The sequence below is a fragment of the Rousettus aegyptiacus genome, unplaced genomic scaffold (genome assembly GCF_014176215.1).
Source record: "Rousettus aegyptiacus isolate mRouAeg1 unplaced genomic scaffold, mRouAeg1.p scaffold_m13_p_13, whole genome shotgun sequence".
Classification (NCBI taxonomy): domain Eukaryota; kingdom Metazoa; phylum Chordata; class Mammalia; order Chiroptera; family Pteropodidae; genus Rousettus; species Rousettus aegyptiacus.
Window position 1 is genome coordinate 32,685,257 of NW_023416288.1, and position 18,103 is coordinate 32,703,359.

The following is an 18,103-nucleotide window of genomic DNA, read 5'->3' on the forward strand; positions in this document are numbered from 1 at the left end:
GCGGCCCCGCCCGGCGCGCCCCGCTGCGGGCCGCAGGCCTCGAGCCCCGGCGGCCACGTGAACACACGGCTCCCGCCTCACCCGGATGATGGCGCCGAGCCGCGCGCGCAGGCGCCGTGTGGCGTCCCCGCGGCCGAGGCATGCGCGGTAAGTCCGCACGTGCGCCGCGGCTGGATGACGGTGAGCGGCGGGGGTGGGCGCAGGGCTGAGCGCCCAGCATGTGGGGCCCCGGGCACTTTTCTAGGGCTTCTGCGGTGGAAAGCGTGAGGTCAGTAGTAGTCCTTTTGGTGTGTTCGGTGGTGGCCGCTTCCGGGACTGTAGTTTTACCCCTGGTTGGCGTTTGCGTCTCTTAAGTGTGGGGCGAGGCCCATTTCCGGCCTGCCTTCGCATTTCCAGCGCCCGCCTGCCTCTGAGGGTTAGGGGCACCCCGGCTTTGCCAGCAGGTGAAACCGGCTTGGGACAATCAAGGCCTGAGGGTTTTCGAGGAAGACGGGGACACGCAGGCCTGTTGTGGGGTGGAATTTTCTCTTCCTGCAAATTCTTTGCCATTTAAGCTTCGAAAACTCCCAAAATAGTTGTCAAGGAGTGACCTGGACTCACTTATTCCAATTGCTGTGCATTGGAGATTTGGATGTACCATTTGGTAATCCGGGTTTGCAGGAAAGGGGTGCAGCGTTAGTTTTTTCGTAATCGTTTCAGGAAAATCTTTTTGAAGCCCTTTAAAATACAATTTAGAAATTATTCTGGAACTTGCTTCTTAGAGTGTGTAGTGGGATTTCCAAAGTAAACCTTTTCATTTTCACTAAATTTAATCGAATGTCTTCCAGAGAGAGTCTCCTTAAACAGATTCCAACTTGGTCTTACAACTTTTTGCCTAATTTAAAAGTTACTTTTTGACTAATATTGGAGGTAGACTACTTGTTTTGAAGATGTTTTGATGCTACTCAGTGTATGTGGGAAAAAAAATTAAGCCATAATAAAAACTGGAAGAATAAAGTTTGAAATTTTTAAAACCATTTATTTCCCTGTCCAGAATTAACTTTTTTCCTATTTCAAAAAGCATTTTAAACTTTGATATAGTGCTGTTTTTAGTTAACTTTTAAAGCGCTTTAAAAAATCAATATTTTCAGTTTCCTTCAAAGAAGTAACATTTATGCATGTGAAGTGCAATATTCTTGTGTATTAAGGGTAAAACGATTAACTAGAAGACATTTATTTTGGAATATACTATGTAATGAAAATTAGTTTTGAAGTAATGGGCGAGATTTGATTCATTTTGCGGTCTTTGATTGCAGGGTATCTTTAAAGGCAGGAACTACTGTGCCTTTTAAATAAAATTCATTACCAGTCTAAAGCATTTGTTCTAAATGTATTTTAATGTTTTTTTTTTTTTTGTTTGTTTGTTCGAACTGTGGAAGTTCTCTTGTTTTGGGAGGGCATCAATTATTTTAAAAGAATATGCACAGTACTCTGAAGTATCGATTTATGGAGCTGATCAGGATGTGCATGAGTTATCCATTTTAGTGTAAGTTTGTAAAATCGGCTAAAGAGAAAATATCAAAGACGTGATGAAATCACAAACTACAGTATTCTCAAATGGATTATTGAAGAAAATATTTTTGAGGTCATATTTAATAAGGATTTGAATTTTCATAACATTTAGAACAAAATATACTTGAACGTTATATGTTTTAGTCTTTACTCACTATTAATTGACAGATTATAAGACTCTAATTCAAGTTATTGAATTTAGTTTTTCAGGAATTGTCCAGATGGATGAAGATACACATTACAATAAAGGTACTGACACTAAAAATTATTTTTGGATATAAGAGCTAGATCTTGATTAATTTTTAATTTTCTTTGCATTGTGATTCGGTTTTAGTTGAAGACGTGGTTGGAAGTCATGTGGAAGATGCAGTAACATTTTGGGCCCAGGTAAATAGTAGCCTCGTTGATTTTCTCCCATCCCTTGGTCCACTAATGCAGGTCCTCCTCAACAAAACAAAAATTAAAAACACTAGGATATATATATTGCCGTCATTCTTAATTCCTGATTTTTATTGAATGTTGTTTAAGACACAGCATTATAGGAGACAAGTGGCTACAGCTGGAACGTAATAACTGAGTTATGAGTAATATTTGCATAACACTGGAGTTAAATAAAAAAAATAGCAAGAATGTAATTGTGGTTTCAGAATTGCACTTCATTTAACATGAACAATTTAGGCTACAATAAATTACTGAAGATTCTGAGAAACTTGCATTTGTGAAGTTACAGCTCCATCTAGGGGTCTTTTATAAGGTTTCTTGAAAGATATGCTTTCAAATCTGTTTTTCTAATGATTTAACTTTGAATTTGAGATACAATATCTCATAAAATTTGAAGCATTCATGGAACATTACTAAGTTTCTGTTGGCTAGCTTCAAGTCAGATAAGTTATTCAGTTTTAAATACAAAGCAAGGCACCAAAGTGATTATGTTCCAAAATTTAAGAAATTAAATTCCTCTAATAAACACAGGTACTCACTGATTTTTTAATTTTATGAACTACACATGATATAGGATGGAAGGGTATGACATTTTTCTATACTTCCTGTTGTATGAGGACTCCTGTTTGTGGTAGCGGAGTGAATTGGCAATGTGGGAAATAGAATTTATGAGAAGAAAAGTTGTAGAAGAATATTATTAACGCAGTGCTTAAATCTGTATTGAAAATATACTGTAGAAGGGTGATAGTCATAGAAAGCTTGTGGCAAATTTATGTCTGCTCGTGCATATATTTTCTGAAGGTGGCTCACCTGTTCTGGTTCTGTGCCCTTTGTCTCTATTAATAACACTGATGTCACTCTGAACAGTGTTCCAGGTTAGATGATAAATTACACGTTTAAGCTCATTATATAGGACAACATTCATTAGTTTAAATAAGATTTTCTAGACCAGCATTGTCTAGTAGAAATATATGAACCACAGACATAAGTAAAAAGAAACATGAAATTAATTTTAATATATTTTATTTAACGTAAAATACCTGAAATGTAGTAACAAGAAATTTTATTTTCCTTTTTTCATATTAAATTTTTGAAATCTAGTGTCAGCAAATGTTTTCTGTAAAAGATTAGATAGGAAATATTTTAAGGTTTGAGGGCTGTATAAACCTTAAAATATATAGAGTCTGTCACAACCGTTCAACTCTATCAACTCTGCCTTTGTAGTCCAAAGGCAGCCATAGACAATATGTAAACAGGTAGGGATAGCTGTGATCCATTAAAACTTTATTTACCAAAACAGGTGTGAGTGAGAGGCCAGTAATTTGCCAACCTCTGATTTCAGCCATGAAGTTAAGGTCCCTGTAGAAATTTAAAGACATTTAAAAAAATTAGGAAATGTGTCTTAAGTGGATGAAAAGATTGAGTTAAAAATACTAATGGCATCCATATGAACTGAATGCTTATTTCAAGAAGCAATTTGTAAAATTTGGGGTTGAGATGGGATGCAGATGAAGATTAGAGATTTAGAAGTTTTTGGAGGCAGGTCAAGATGGAGATCTGCTCATACACTGTTTTTCTGTCACTATGGATTTCCACCAGATAAGCTACTTATATAAAAACACTTCAGAAGTTTTGGTAGACGGGATTGGATGGGTGGCAGCTCAAAGAATCTTAAGTATTTGACTTCCATCTTCATTTGAAAGAGTTTTTATCTTTTTAATCTGTAGGTACAACATCTAATTATGTAGAATATTTTGGTGTATTCTGAACTTACAGATCTTTTCATGGGTCTCTTCACAAAGGCTGCTTCTAATGTGTCTTTGGGTCAGTTTAAATTCAGTTTTCCCTTTACTGTACCGTGATACTGATATCACAGTGTACTTGGAACGGCTTTTTCAGAACTTTTCAGTCATCAGAGATAATCATATTCTTTCTAGTTTTACTGAATATTTAGTTGATATATTTTAAAAGAACATTTATTTAACTGTTTATTTTGAAATAACTAGGCTTACAGGAAAGTTGTAAAATTAGTACAAAAGCTTTCTTTATGTTATCCAGCTTCTCAATGCTAATATTTTATGTAACCATAGTATAATCACGAAAGCCAAGAAATTAACATTGGTACAGTGCCATTAACTATTAACTACAGCACTTTTTCACATTTAACTTGTTTTTTTCATTGTCTTTTTTTCTGTTCCAAAAGCCAGTGCAGGATCCCACATTGTATTTAGTTGTCATGTACCCTTAGTCTCCTCTGACCTTTGATAGTTCCTTTATTTTCTTTTATCCTTGTCTTTCATGACTTTGACATTTTTGATGAGTAATGGTCAGTTCTTTTATAGCGCATCCTTCAGTTTGGATTTGTTCAGTGGTTTCTCATAAATCAATTAGCAGTAATAGAGAAGAGGTGTTGTGTCCTATTCAGTGCATCATATTGAGGAATCATGATGTTATATCTCATTATTGATGAAGTTAACCTTGATTCACTTGGTTAAAGTGGTAGCTGCTGGCTTTCTTCAATGGAAATTTACTGTTCTATTTTTGTATTTAATAAATGTTTTAGAGGGAGATACATTGAGACCGATCTTGTTTCTTTTCAACTTTTCACTCACAAATTTTATTAAAACAGTGCTTAATGATTATTTTCTATTCCCCTCATCCCTTCTACATTTATTAATTGGGATTCTTCTGTACGGAAGAGTTGTCTCTTTACCATTTGTTTATTCAATTATTTATATTAATGTGGATCTGGAGGTATATAGTCTATGTGATATAATTCACTACTATCATCATTTTATTTAAATTGTTGCAGCTTTGGCCATTAAGAGATTGTCTACTTTGTCCTTTAAACATGTCCCCATTTTTTTTTTTTTTTGAGCATTTCTTTCTGGCACCACCAGATGTTCCAGGATCATCTTTATTTTAACTTTTATTTTTTAAATTTAGTTTCAAGTATACAGTACATTGGTTAGACATCTATGTAGTTCATAAAACGATCCCCCCAACTGCACCCTCCCTCCCCTGATCCTCTACCTAGCCAGCGTGTTAATATTAACTGCATTCCCTATGCCACGCTCCCCATCCCCATGACCATCCAGAGCTGCTAATTTGTACTTCTTTAATCTTTTACCCCATTTTCCCAGTCCACCAAACCTCCCTCTCCTCTGTCCAACACCAAATTGTCCACTATATTCGTGAGTCTGTTTTTGATTAGTTTGTTCTTTTTATTACTTAGATTTTGCATATAAGTGAAATCATATAGTGTTTATCTTTCTCTGTCTGACTTAAATACCTTCTAGGTCCATCAGAGCAATATCTTTTTTCATCCCCTTCCTTTTCATATGTAGGAGTCTTGTTTTCTTCTCCTTTTAGCTGGTCTGTCTTTTGGTTGGAGTGCCATTTTTTTCCATTTGAGGTATTTATTGATAGGAATGTAGTTGTTACCATTTTTATTTCTGTTTTTGGTACATGGTTTTTCTTAAAGAAGTTCCTCCGACATTTCCTATAATACTGGCTTGGTGGTGATAAATTCCTTTAGCTTGTTTTTGTCTAGGAAGCTTTTTATCTGTCCTTCAACTCTAACTGATAGCTTTGCTGGATAAATTATTCTTGGTCGTAGATTTTGGGTCTTCATCCTGGCAAATATTTTTGTCAAGCCCTCCTGTTCTGCATAGTTTCTTTTGAGAAATCAGCTGCCAGTCTTACGAGTTCTCCCTTATATGTAATTATTTTGTTTTTCTCTTGCTGCTTTTAATATGCTTTCTTTGTATTTAAGTTTTGGCATTTTAATTCTGATGTGTCTTGGTGTGGTCCTCTTTGGATCTCTGACTTTTGGAATTCTCTGAGCTTCCTGGAGTTTTATGTCCATTTCCTTCACCAGGATTAGGGAAGTTTTTCATCATCATTTCTTTAAACAGCTGTTCAACATCTTGATTTTCTTCAGTTATGCTGATTAGACAAATATTTGGAGCCTTAAGAGTGTCTGATATGCTCCTTAAATTATTTTTATAGTCTTGGCATCTTTTTTCTTGCCATTCTGATTGAATGTCCTGATTGGCTTTTCCGTCCTCTAGATAGGGCGTTCGATCCTCTTCATTCACTTTGTTTATTCCTTTGTTTATTCCATTTAATATACTTCTCATCTCAGGTAATGTGTTCTTCATTTCAGACTGGTTCCTTTTTATAATTTCCATTTCCATTTCTATGTTTTTTTATCCCTTTGTTGACGTTCTCATTGAATTTATCTACATTTCCCAAAAGTGCATTGAGCATCTTTATAACCAGTGTTTTGAACTCTGCTTCTGTTAGGTTACTTGACTGCATTATATTTGGATCTCTGTTCTGTTCTCTCATATGGTTTCTGCTTCTTTGTCTTCTCATTTTGGCTGCCTTTCTGTGTCTGTTTCTATGTAGTAAGCAAAGCTCCTAAATGTTGGGGCGCGTTCAAATCTAAGACCCACGGAGCTAATTGAGATTATCTTGTTTTTGAGGGACTCAAATCTTATAGCAAATGGGACCTGGTAGACAGGTTTGTTATCTGCACCTGGCAGCAATGTTTTTCTCTTGGGAGCTGGCGCCTGAAGGTATCACTCCCTGTCTTGTCCTTGGGACTAGCTTACTGGACAGTTTTTCACTTTTACATTCCCTACTGGTTTTTTAAAGGGAGTTCAAATCATTGATTCCCCAACCTGGAGTGGTTGATAGTTTGTTCTGAGGATTATGAGTTTTACTGCCTGTATCCATTTTTTGACGTAGGCAGTTATTTAATTAATTATACGAGGCCCAGGAAGGCTAGAATAAGCGGGGGGGAAGGGGAGTCTGTACTGGATGTCAGGAGAGCTGTTAACCAAGGGGTGTTATTAAAAAGTCCTTTATACTATGATTTTCTATGTTTAAGCCTTTCTTCTCTGTCTTTAACCCTCTGTCTTGCTAGTGCTAGGCCGTCTCATATAATTTCAGAGTGGTTAGCATAAAAACAGCAAGTCTTATCTAAAGCTATACAATTAAAACAAGATCTATGCTTTATGAACACATTAGTCTTGTATGTATGACTTAATATACAAGATTCTTATTTCATTTTACAGATTCTGAAACTAAGCTGTTTAAAAGGTAAATTTTGAAACTACGGTTGATGCAGTAAATGAATATATCAAAACACAAAAAATTTATCTAAATATTTACATTTTTAAAAAAACATTTAAAACCGGGAAGGGTCCTTTTCTCTGAGGCTCAGGCGAGGCAGGTTGTGGCTGTGTGAGACTGAGTTGGGACTCTGGTTGCGGAGACTAATTGGTGAGTTTTTCGCCGCACTAAATGGAGAGCCAGTAAGGACTTAAGAAGGGAGAAGTTAAGGATTTCTGTGAGCTTTTTTTCTCTAGTTTGGGGAGAAGTGGAGGAGGTCTTCCAAACATGATTTCATAAGGTGTGATCTCTTTACAGTACGGGGTGCATCATGCCCTTAACAGAGGGGAGGGAAGGAGGCTTACCCAGTTTTCACCACTTTCTAATTTGAACTTGGTTAAAGTTTCTTTCAGGGTCCTATTTATCCTCTCTACCTGTCCTGAGCTCTGAGGCCTATAATGCAATGTAACTTCTAATTAATTTCTAGAACCCTGGCTAAAGATCGACTGGTCTGGGCGATGAACGCCAGGTTATTGTTGGACCCCAGTGTTATGGGCAGGCCAAATCGAGGCACTATTTCAGAGACTAATTTCTTTGTTACTACCTGAGCTGTCTCCTGCTTGGTGGGGAAGGCTTTAGTCCATCCTGAAGAGGTATCAATAAACACAAGCAGGTATTTGAATCCAAAAGTACCCAGGCTGACCTCAGTGAAATTTAACACTCAGTGTTCCCCTGGTGCCTGTCCACAAAGTCTTGTCCCTTGTTGTACTCTTTTTGAGGGCCCTGGATTCACTTGTGTGCAGATGTGGCTTTGGGCCGATACCTGTTTGGCCATTTGTTGCAGCCCCGGAATGTAATAGTCTCTTTTTAACAGTTAAATCAAATTGGTCCCTCCCAGGTGAGTGCTCTGGTGAACCTGGGTCATTTGGTCTTGGCTCAAGGCCTCAGGTACCACAATGTGGCCATCCGGGAGCCTAACCCACCTAGCAGATTTTTTTTTTCTTCTCAGCTTGTCGTGTAGTTTAACTTCCCCTGGAGTGTAGGTAGGGGTGTCCTCTAGGACCCTGGGCAGTAGGGCCGGCAGAATGTCAATTGGCAGCATCCTTTGCTGTCTGATCAGTGAAAGAGTTGTCCTGTGCTACCTCAGAGCCCGAGTTCTGGTGCCCTGGGCAATGAATGATTGGCACCTTCTTTGGCAGCCAGATAGCTTCAAGGAGGGTTAAAATTTCCGCCTGAAGTCAGGAGGCCTCATTCCTCATATATGGCCCCATGTATACGGACAGGGGCAAAGGCATATCTACCGTCCGTATAAATGTTCACAGTGTTTTCCTTTTCTGCTGCAAGGCCTGGGTCACTGTTATTAGTTCGGCCCGTTGTGCTGAGGTTCCATGGCTCAGAGCCTGTGCCCGAATCACAGTCTCATTAGTCACTACGTTGCCCCAGCATACCTGATTTCTTCTGTGGTGAAGCTGCTTCCATCTGTGAAAAGAGTAGCTTCTGGATTTGGCCAGGGGTCGTCTGTCAGGTCCGGTCGGGTGCAGGTGTCGTTTTCTAGGATCCTGAGATAGTCGTGTATGGGCTGCTTGGGGTCATCATCTGGTAGCAGGGTGGCCGGGTTGAGAGCAGCAGTTTTCAGGAACTGAGTGTGGGGATTATTGTTGAAAGTAGGACTTTAGTCATTTTCTTAGTCTGGATGATATTAACTTCATCTCAGTTGTTGAAGATGTGCAGGGCTACCTCAACTAGCTCAGTCAAATTATTGTTCTTAAACCTTTCTATCCTTTGTTACTTCTTTTTCTTAATATCTAGGGCCGACTGACTGACAAAAGCAAGGTTTTATTATTTGGGTCCTCTAGGTCAATAGGGGTGCATAACCGGTAAGACTCTAAGAGTCGTTCTAGAAACAATGCCGGCGATTCATCCTTGGTCTGCATAACTTCGCTTACCTTAGAAAGGTTAGTAGATTTTCTGGCGGCAGACCGGAGGCCCTGGAGCAGAAGCTGGTGATACCGATTGAGAGCCTCCTTACCTTGTTTGGTGTTGGGGTTCCAAGGCGAACAGGTGTACAAGAGGACATGGTGGGCGCGGGTGGGATTAGTGGTGGGCTGCCCACTTGGGTCATGCACGGTCTTGGCAGCCTCTCGGAGAATCCATCCTCGTTCCTCCGAGGCAAAAAGGACCTGGAGAAGCTGTTGACAGTCATCTCAGGTGGGCTGATGGGTAAAGAAGATAGCCTCTAAAGGAGAGAGATTAGTCCCTGTGGTTTCTCTGAGAAAGAAGGGTTTTTATGTTTCCAGTCATACAAATCTTTCCTGTTATCCGAAATTCTAATTTTAATACCAAGACCACATATTTTACTCATAGCTATCTAATTATTGTCATAGTTTTACTGTCATGGCCCAAATCAGAGCCATGCCCTTTGCTTCTCTATAAGCCTGTTGTTTCTGAATAGTCAGGCCCATTCTTGATATTCATGACATATAACAATTTATAACTGAAATTATGACTGATACCATTATACAAGGACATGTAAATAGCAAAGATATTGACAAATTTTTAGGAACTTTATACAATTTCTGAAACACTTGTATTAGTAACATTATTCATAAAAATGTAACTTAAAGAAGGTTAAGCATCATTTATTACTTAAGAATGCTTCCCATATAATTTAACATATTAAATAAACTGAATTAGCTTCACGTTTCAATATTACAAAGTGACAAAACCAAACCTTTGAGATTTTCCAGGTGTCCTCTGGGAAGTCTCAAAATTATTTTGAGATAAAACAAAAAATCACATTTAGGTTTTATGTTGGGAAGTTTGTCATAATGTCACAAGGTTTGATCACCTGATTAAATAGGATCACAGGTTATTATGAAACAATACTTAGTTATCTATTTAACCAAAGTAATAATAAAAGATTTCAAAGGTAAATATGACTATATTAAAAACCTTATTAGCACTCTTAATGTTAAGAATACTGTTTTTTTTCAATCAAAGACATAAGACTATAAAGCACAATAAATTATTTTGATAAGATACAGAATCTTTGTTTTTTAAGTGTATTGTTCACAGGTAAATAAAAATATTTTATAATCTCTTATTAGGAACAGACCAATAAGCCAACCTCTAGTTTTGTGTCAGTACACTGTTGATATTAAAGTTCATTTTAAAACCTTATGATAAATACATTTAACTTTAGCTAACTTGACTATATAAAACAAGATTTTCTTTTTCTCTTTTCCTTTACAACTTCATATATTCACCTATGTTTTTGTCTTTTATTTTTTCTTTTGTGCCTCAAACGACCTTTAAATAACCCAAAACTATTCTAGGATAAATTTACTCTCCTGCCACTATTTTTTTTTTTTTTAAAAAAACACATCCTTCATATCTTAAAACACATTTTATTTTCCTTGCATACTCTGCATACAGAATTTTTTCCTTCACTTGTATTATTCCTAGTAATTCATTTACATATACTAGAATTCATAACTCTTAATAGCCGTAATTTCTAGAGAAAACAATGAAGTAGGCAATTGTAAACTGTGTTTTATATATCAGCATTCACTTGATTAGCAAATTTATGAATATACCAATTTTATAGTTTTTATAATCTTAAACAACTAGTAGAAATAGCATAGCCTTATTTGACTAATAAACACAAGTAGAATAAAATTGTGTATCTGACATCTTGAAGACATACCTATTTTTACTTAACCTACAATATTAAACTATCTTTATTACCAAAGATTATCTCAGATCATGTAGACTTGGTGAAACAAAACAAAAAACATTTGGATTAGTTTCTATTTTTTTCTGATAATTTTAGGAAGGCTTAATTTATAAGTGCGTATTTCTTTTTAAACCAATTAAAGCAGAGCTCTTTTACAAATTTATTTTCCTATGTAAATAAATTCTAACTTAAACCGAAGAACTAGGTAGAAAGGAGACTTTATTATTTAGAATTCTGCCTTACAGGTTTTTTGTGAACCTTTAATCAAGTTTATGTTTAGTCACTCTTTAGACCCAAATCTCCAATACAAATCTACATTATCCCTTCCCTAGCTTTCAATGACATCTTTACTTTTAATCCCTATTTACATAACCATTTTCCTACTGCTCTTCCCCACTCTAATCTAAGAATGATTAGCCTAACAGGCCCCTATTAGCTTCTTCAACTCTTGTATTTTTAATATAAAAAACAAACTCACTTCTATCACTGGGTAAATTATTTAAACTTCTTGTACCTCAGTTTCTTCATCTGAAAGGCTGTTTGCAGGTCGAGTGACTCCTCTGATGGCCACCCTGTTCCAAATGTGGGCCAATCTAACTGGCAGAAACTCTGGCGATCGGAAGGGGTGACGCGGGACCCATAACCTTGGGCTCGCCACCTGAAGTCTTTGAAATTATTGAGGAGACACTGCAGAGGAGTGGGTCTGGACATGGTGGTTGGAACAGTGGTGAAAGAAAATATGATACCTGTAAAAGTTAAATTAGTGAGGGCAATAGGCGCCGGCGCAAACAGACCAGGACAGAAACCGGGTCAGGATCTGACGTCTCAGTCCTTGACCAGACTAGAGAAGCTGCGCTGCTTCCGGCCTTCCACTAGTTCCTGGGGCCCACCGACAGACAGGTCTAAGCCTAGACTTAGACGTACTCACCAGTGGGGCTGATTCAGGTGGTTCGTGACCAGTTCTGAGTAGAATTTATCCTCTGGCCTCCTGGGCCAAGATTGTCTGGCGTCCGGGGTTGAGGAACATCTTTCAGCAGCCCCTGAATGCGGCCATGTCTCGCCCAGACCGACCGGGGCCGCGGGTCTTGGAGATGCTCCCCTTTTCCTTCAGGGGAGAATCTCGCTGGGGCCTCCAAATGTGGGACGTTCAAATCTAAGACCCACGGAGCCAATTGAGATTAATTATGGGCCTTTATTAGCTGTCCAGCGACTGACTCTCTCCACCATACAGGGTCAGAGAATTAGCCCCGAGCTTCTAGAGGAGGCAGCTTATAAAGCCTGAAACTACATCCTGGTGGGCTTTGATCAGGCAAGCGCACAGACTACAAAAGTAAAAACTGTTAGCATCTAGCACAAAGATATCTTGTTTCTGGGGGACTCTTAAATCTTATAGCAAATGGGGCATGGTAGACAAGTTTGTTATCTGCACCTGGCGGCAATGTTGTTTTTCTCTTGGGAGCTGGCGCCTGAAGATATCACTCCTTGTCTTGTCCTTGGACTAGCTTAGTGGAGAATTTTTCACTTTTACACTAAGTCTCCCGGTCTTTTTAGCGTGGATTTGTGAAGCAGGTGTTCAGTGGCACAGTCCTGAGAGGGGTTCAGCTGCAGGCCAAACTTAGCCCAAGCCTCTACCCCTCTGGGGCCACCTGTTAAGATTCAGCAAGCAATCCACAGATGCTGTGCTCATAGTTGCTTCAAAAGGCCATACCAGACACCAAGGCCAGCTGACTACAGCACGAGTCTAGGTGCTGCTCAGCAAGGGGCACCTGACTTGCTGAGGATACACCTGGATGTGGCTTGGGTGGGGCTGCGAGTTGGGGGAGGCGGGGTTTCAGGGAATCCTCTGGGTGGAGTGACCTCAGTTATCCAGTCTGATGATGTCCCGGCTTTGGCGGTGCTGTGTCTGCCCACTGGGAGTGGGGAGCGCTCAATAGGGAACAATGGATACGGCCGGCTGTTCTGTACAGAGTGAGTCTCGGCTTGGCCCTCACTCAGACAATGTCTCCCTGTGAGTCCCTGGTGCCCCCTGCGCGCAGCCGCATCAGCACTGGTGTTCAGAGGTCCGTCACCATGAAAATCTGCTCATGGACGCGGCCCCTTTAAGAGGAGTCTGCTGTTCCTGCAGCTTCCGTCTTAGCCGCTGGGGGCTGGGCAGCCCCACATCCTCACCATCCTACCTTCTGCCGTTGGTTGCAGAAGGGCAATTTCTTGGCTTTCTCCGTAGTGTATGGCTTGTTCCTGTAGATCCCCGGTGATTTTTCCTTGCTGCCGCTCCTTGTTTCCATCACTACTTTGATTTGGTCGCCAGGGGGATGAACAGAGCCTCTGTCATCTATGTCATTTTTTCCCTCCCCTCCCCAGGATCATCTTTTGTTTCCCTTTCCTAGTGCTGGAATTAACCACTCTCCCATAAAACCTTGTTCCTTTAAGTGGATAATGGTGTTTAGAAATGAAGATCTGGGCTCTAGGTGTGCTTATTGCTACCGCGGCGTCATTGCTTCTGAGCCCTCTCAGCACACAGCTAGAACAGATGCATGTATAACAACCCACTCATGCATGCATCTGTATTTCTATCTCAGCCTCTCTTTCATGTATGCATGTATTCACACAAACATTATATGTACGCACACCCACATGAACACACATATATAAATATGAGTACATACCGATACCTTCTAATTCTAATCCAATGCATGAGTCTTCCCTATTTGTAGCTTATTTCTACCTGCTCTCATTATCTACAGTATATTTTTTATCCTAGTGTACACCTAAAGTAGTTTCAAATTATTAACCCATACCCCTATGAGAAATGAATTTACTAACTAGATTATTTGTGTACAGAGGAATATACACACCTTGAAATTGTTTTTACGTGTTTCCTTTTACACAACAACAGATATGTGAGAAGACCAATGTCATTTGACCAAAAGATGCTTTTCATGTTGAGCAATTAGAATTTGGTCTAAAGCAAAATCCAGAAACAGTTGTTTAAAATAACCTCTTCACGTGATGTAATAATGTTTGATATCTTGGTAAAACTTCCGAGTAATTTGAACTTATTGAGAAGAAAAAATTTTCTATAACCTTTTCTAAATAAAGAACTCATTTGAATTATGAAAACATACATAAGAATTTAATTTCTGTTCCCAAATCTTTTAAGTATTATGCTTAGTAGAAACTTTAATTGTGTAACACTATTATCGAATCTTATATTTGTTTTTCTTTCTAGAGTATCAGTAGAAATAAGGATATTATGAAGATTGGTTGCTCACTATCTGAAGTTTGTCCACATGCCAATTCCGTTTTTGGGAATCTTGATCCAAAGAAGGTGAGCTATGTCCTTGGATGAAATGATTGCATCTCTCCTGTTATCTTTCCTGTATCTTAAATTTTATAGTTTTTGAAATTTTTGATATATTTGAAAGGAAGAGGCAAAATTTTAGAATTTATAAACTACAGTCATTATAAATGTATTATTTCAAAAATACTTTTGGCCTATCTGCTATGTACCAGGCACTGTGTTAAGCACTGAGTGAGCAAAACAGAATCCTTGCCTCTGACACGGATTCACAAAAAAATCTGTAAGAGATATTTTATGGAGAAAAATTTGACGATTTTAACTAAGGTGTTACATACGGTTAAGTGTATATGCCTTGAGTATACAGTTCGATGAATTTTTACCTATGTATGCATCTGTATAATCACCCAGATCAAAGTATAGTTCCATCACCCCAGAAAATTCCCTCCGTCCTCTTCTTAGTCACTCCTTGGTCAGTAGTCCCCCTAAAGTTAATCACCATTCTGGCTTCTGTCACTATAGATTCATTATAGGATTCTTAAATCCTGTAATCTGTACCCTTTTGTATATATCTGGCTTCTTTTGTTCAGCATAATTTCTGAGATTCACCCAAATTATTAGATGTATTGGTAGTTAGTTCTTTTACAAACTATGCAGTTTTTCATTGTATATAAATAACACCACAATTTATCTGTTTTCTTTGGTGGGGATTTGGATCGTTTGTAGTTTTTGGCTACTGTGAATGAAACTGCTATGAAACTTTTTAAAAATTAAAAACTTTTTTCAGTTACCGTTGGCATACAATATAATATTATTTTCAGGTGTACAACATAATCCCCTTTATCCTTTTTGCCTCTTCCCCACTCCCACCCCCTACAACCATCAGTTTTTCTCTGTATCTATGGGTCTGTTTCTATTTTTTATTTTTTAAGATTTCACATATAAGTGAAATAATATGGTATTTGTCTTTATCTGACTTCATTTACCATAATATATTTTAGGTTCATCTGTGTTGTCGTAAATGGCAAGATCTTCTTTATCCATTCACGTATCGTTGGACATCTAGTTTGTTTCCATGTCTTGGGAATTGTAAATATTGCAGTGAACATGGGTGCATATATCGTCAAAGAATATTAAAACACTAATTTATGCCTTCTTTTTGAGTTTTCTGTTTTTTATGTCTTTCCTCCCCCTACTCCACTTCTTTTGGAGAGGCAGAATAGCATAATGGACTCTAAAGTCAGATTGCCTTAGTTTGAATCCTAGTTCTGCTGCTTAGTAGCTTATGACTTTGGGAATATAATGGTGAAAACAAAGTGGTGGTGGTGTGAGAATAAAATAAATAATGTATAAAGTGCTTTTTGACATATAGTAAGTGCTTAACAAATGCAAACCATTACTCTGATCTACTTAGTATGCTTTGAAGCATTAAAATGTCAAATAATTTTACTTTCTTTTTCTCTTTCTAGATTTATGGTGGATTATTTTCTGAAGATAAATGTTGGTACAGATGCAAAGTACTGAAAGTCATCAGTGATGAAAAGGCAGGAACAGTGCTCAGTTTTTTTTTGCCCTGAGGAATGTTTATTCTGTTTCTAAGACTTGATGCTTACCCTTCATTGCTAATTCACAGTTGTAATAGGACTTAGTTCAATGAACTTGTAAATTGATTAAAATATACATTTTTTTCTCCTAGTGAATGCAAAAGGAATGAATTGGTTAAAAAAATTCAGGTCAGATTCAGGAATATTCTTCTGAAATTAAGTTTTCATATATTCAGCCCACATTTTCAAGACTAGCTTACATAATTTGTGGGTTATTATTGGTGACCAGTTGGTTCCTTGTACCTTAGTTATTAATAATTATGTTGGATTCTTACTGAGTAATTTTAAAAGTTTGTTAAGTTTGAATAGGAAAAGAACATTATTTATTCAGAAGTTGTGTTTATCTTTTAGTTTGTGTGCATATTGTTAATAAAGAAGATTGGCTTGCAGCTTTCTCATGCCTTGGTTAAATGTGATGAATTCTTTGTGTTTAGCTATTTTATTTTTGAATTTGTGAGAGATTTTTAATGGGATTTGTGGAGATGAGATTTCGAATAGTTTGGTGGCAATTGCACATTACAGACTATGAAAGCATCTCTGTAGGCTTTCCTTTACTGTCTTTTTCTACGGTAGCTTTCCTGGATTTAAAATATTTTATAAATATTTTTCTTGGTGTAATAAGGAGGTAAGATGAAACAATTTGAATAATGCTCCAATAACTTTTTAAAAAATCTCATGATTTATTACTGTCATAAGTAACAGTTTATCTTTGAAATAGAACTTTCTAATGAACGTTTTCCCCACAATTCACAGTTTGACAATTGGAGATGATATTTTGCATTTGCTTTTGATTTGGCTTTATCTTTTTAACTTCAGGGGCAAGGTGGCTTTGACTTTATGATAAACTATTTTTCTTTTTCATTTTTTAAGTAGAGCTGGAGGTAAGGATGAGCTTGATTCATTTCCAAGGTCTAATAGCTGAAATATGTTTAATATCATCAAAAGAAGTTTGGTAACTGCCTTCCTTTGCAGACTTTGTTTCCAATTCGTATTTAAGAGTGTTGATTGATTTTAACATTTGTGATAGGAGAGGACTATGAGCTTCTTAGATTTATGTTTACTTAAATATCAATTGTTACAAAAAAAGCTGAAATGAGGAATGGCACTTTGGAAGTAATACTGTTTGATACTAGTTAAACTATCCTTATTTTGAGGCTTTTGTTGGAGCTCTTGTAAATTCGAGGTAAAATGCCATCTTGATTTATAGGTAATTAATAGAAGGCATCAAGTTGGTGGTTTCTTTGGAGATTTAATCTGAGTTCCATATTAGTATTTGTTTCATTCCCCCCCCCAGTGTCTGGTAAGATACGTTGACTACGGAAATACTGAAATCCTAAGTCGATCTGATATAGTTGAGATTCCTTCAGATCTTCAATTTTCTAGTGTTGCCAAAAAGTATAGACTTTGGGGACTACAGATTCCTTCTGGCCAAGAAGTTACGCAGTTTGATCAGGCAAGTCACAGATTTTAAATATTTTTTTGTTAATGGGAGTAAAACTATGTGCTTCAAACTATGTGCTTTTCTTTAACATAAATTCCTGTATAAATTAGTGAAAATATGAATTATAGAATAATTCAAAAGCAGTGATAATATATTTGTGCTTATCTTTTGTGAGGAAAACATCTTTACTGGATATACGTGAGAAATATATATATGTATAATAAATGTAAATGGGTTCTTTTGATGTGAAAGCGTAAAGAGTCATATGATGGAGAGAATGATGAGTATAATTATCCTATTTTCTTTTGAGAAAGTGTTAAGTAAAAGTGATCTTTAACCTAGCCCTGGCCATAAATATCACAAATTTGAAATTAGTGGAGTTGTAGATTAATCAGGTTTTATCATTTTGGTAGCGGCTCATACTGTTTGATGTAATTGGCAGTGATGTTCTGCTAATCTTGTTTCTAGTTGGTATTCATTTCCATTAAATTTTGGTTTAGTAACCTAATTCTGGAAGATATCTAATAATATCAAGGATAGTCTTACAGGAATCCTACCTTTATATCTACTGTGCAATAATGATGTTCTTTTGATGAGTGTTACTACTTTTGAGGGGATATTAAATTGCAAAGTAATGAGATTTGTATTGTTTTATTTAGCAGCTCAGGTGACTTATGCGAAAAATGATTTAATCAGTACTACAAGGAACAGAAATTTTGGAAATCTTCTATTCCCTCCCCTTTTTTTGAATCTTCTGTGTTGTTCCGTCTAATTTTGTCTGCACTATACTTATTTATAAGAAACATTTTTGTAATTAGAACTCAGACTTTTGTAACTGTAGAGGAAAGCATGTATATTGTTAAAATTACACTCTAAATTTAAAGATTATTAACTTCTTTCTTTCATATAAA

The 18,103-nt window shown here is 37.3% G+C and overlaps 1 protein-coding gene across 5 annotated transcripts in view; it reads left to right on the forward strand.

Annotated features, from left to right (window-relative positions):
• Positions 1 to 70: 70 nt before the first annotated feature.
• Positions 71 to 18,103, forward strand: part of STK31 (serine/threonine kinase 31) — a 57,641-nt gene continuing 39,608 nt past the window's right edge. The window contains exons 1-6 of one of the 5 annotated variants that reach the window (XM_016159602.2): positions 71 to 147; positions 1,754 to 1,800; positions 1,886 to 1,938; positions 14,079 to 14,177; positions 15,617 to 15,691; positions 17,046 to 17,204. In XM_016159602.2, the coding sequence (XP_016015088.2) occupies positions 86 to 147; positions 1,754 to 1,800; positions 1,886 to 1,938; positions 14,079 to 14,177; positions 15,617 to 15,691; positions 17,046 to 17,204 (495 nt within the window). In that variant the 5' untranslated portion in view covers positions 71 to 85. The other 4 variants (XM_016159607.2, XM_016159604.2, XM_016159603.2 and 1 more) reach the window with 4 other exon arrangements.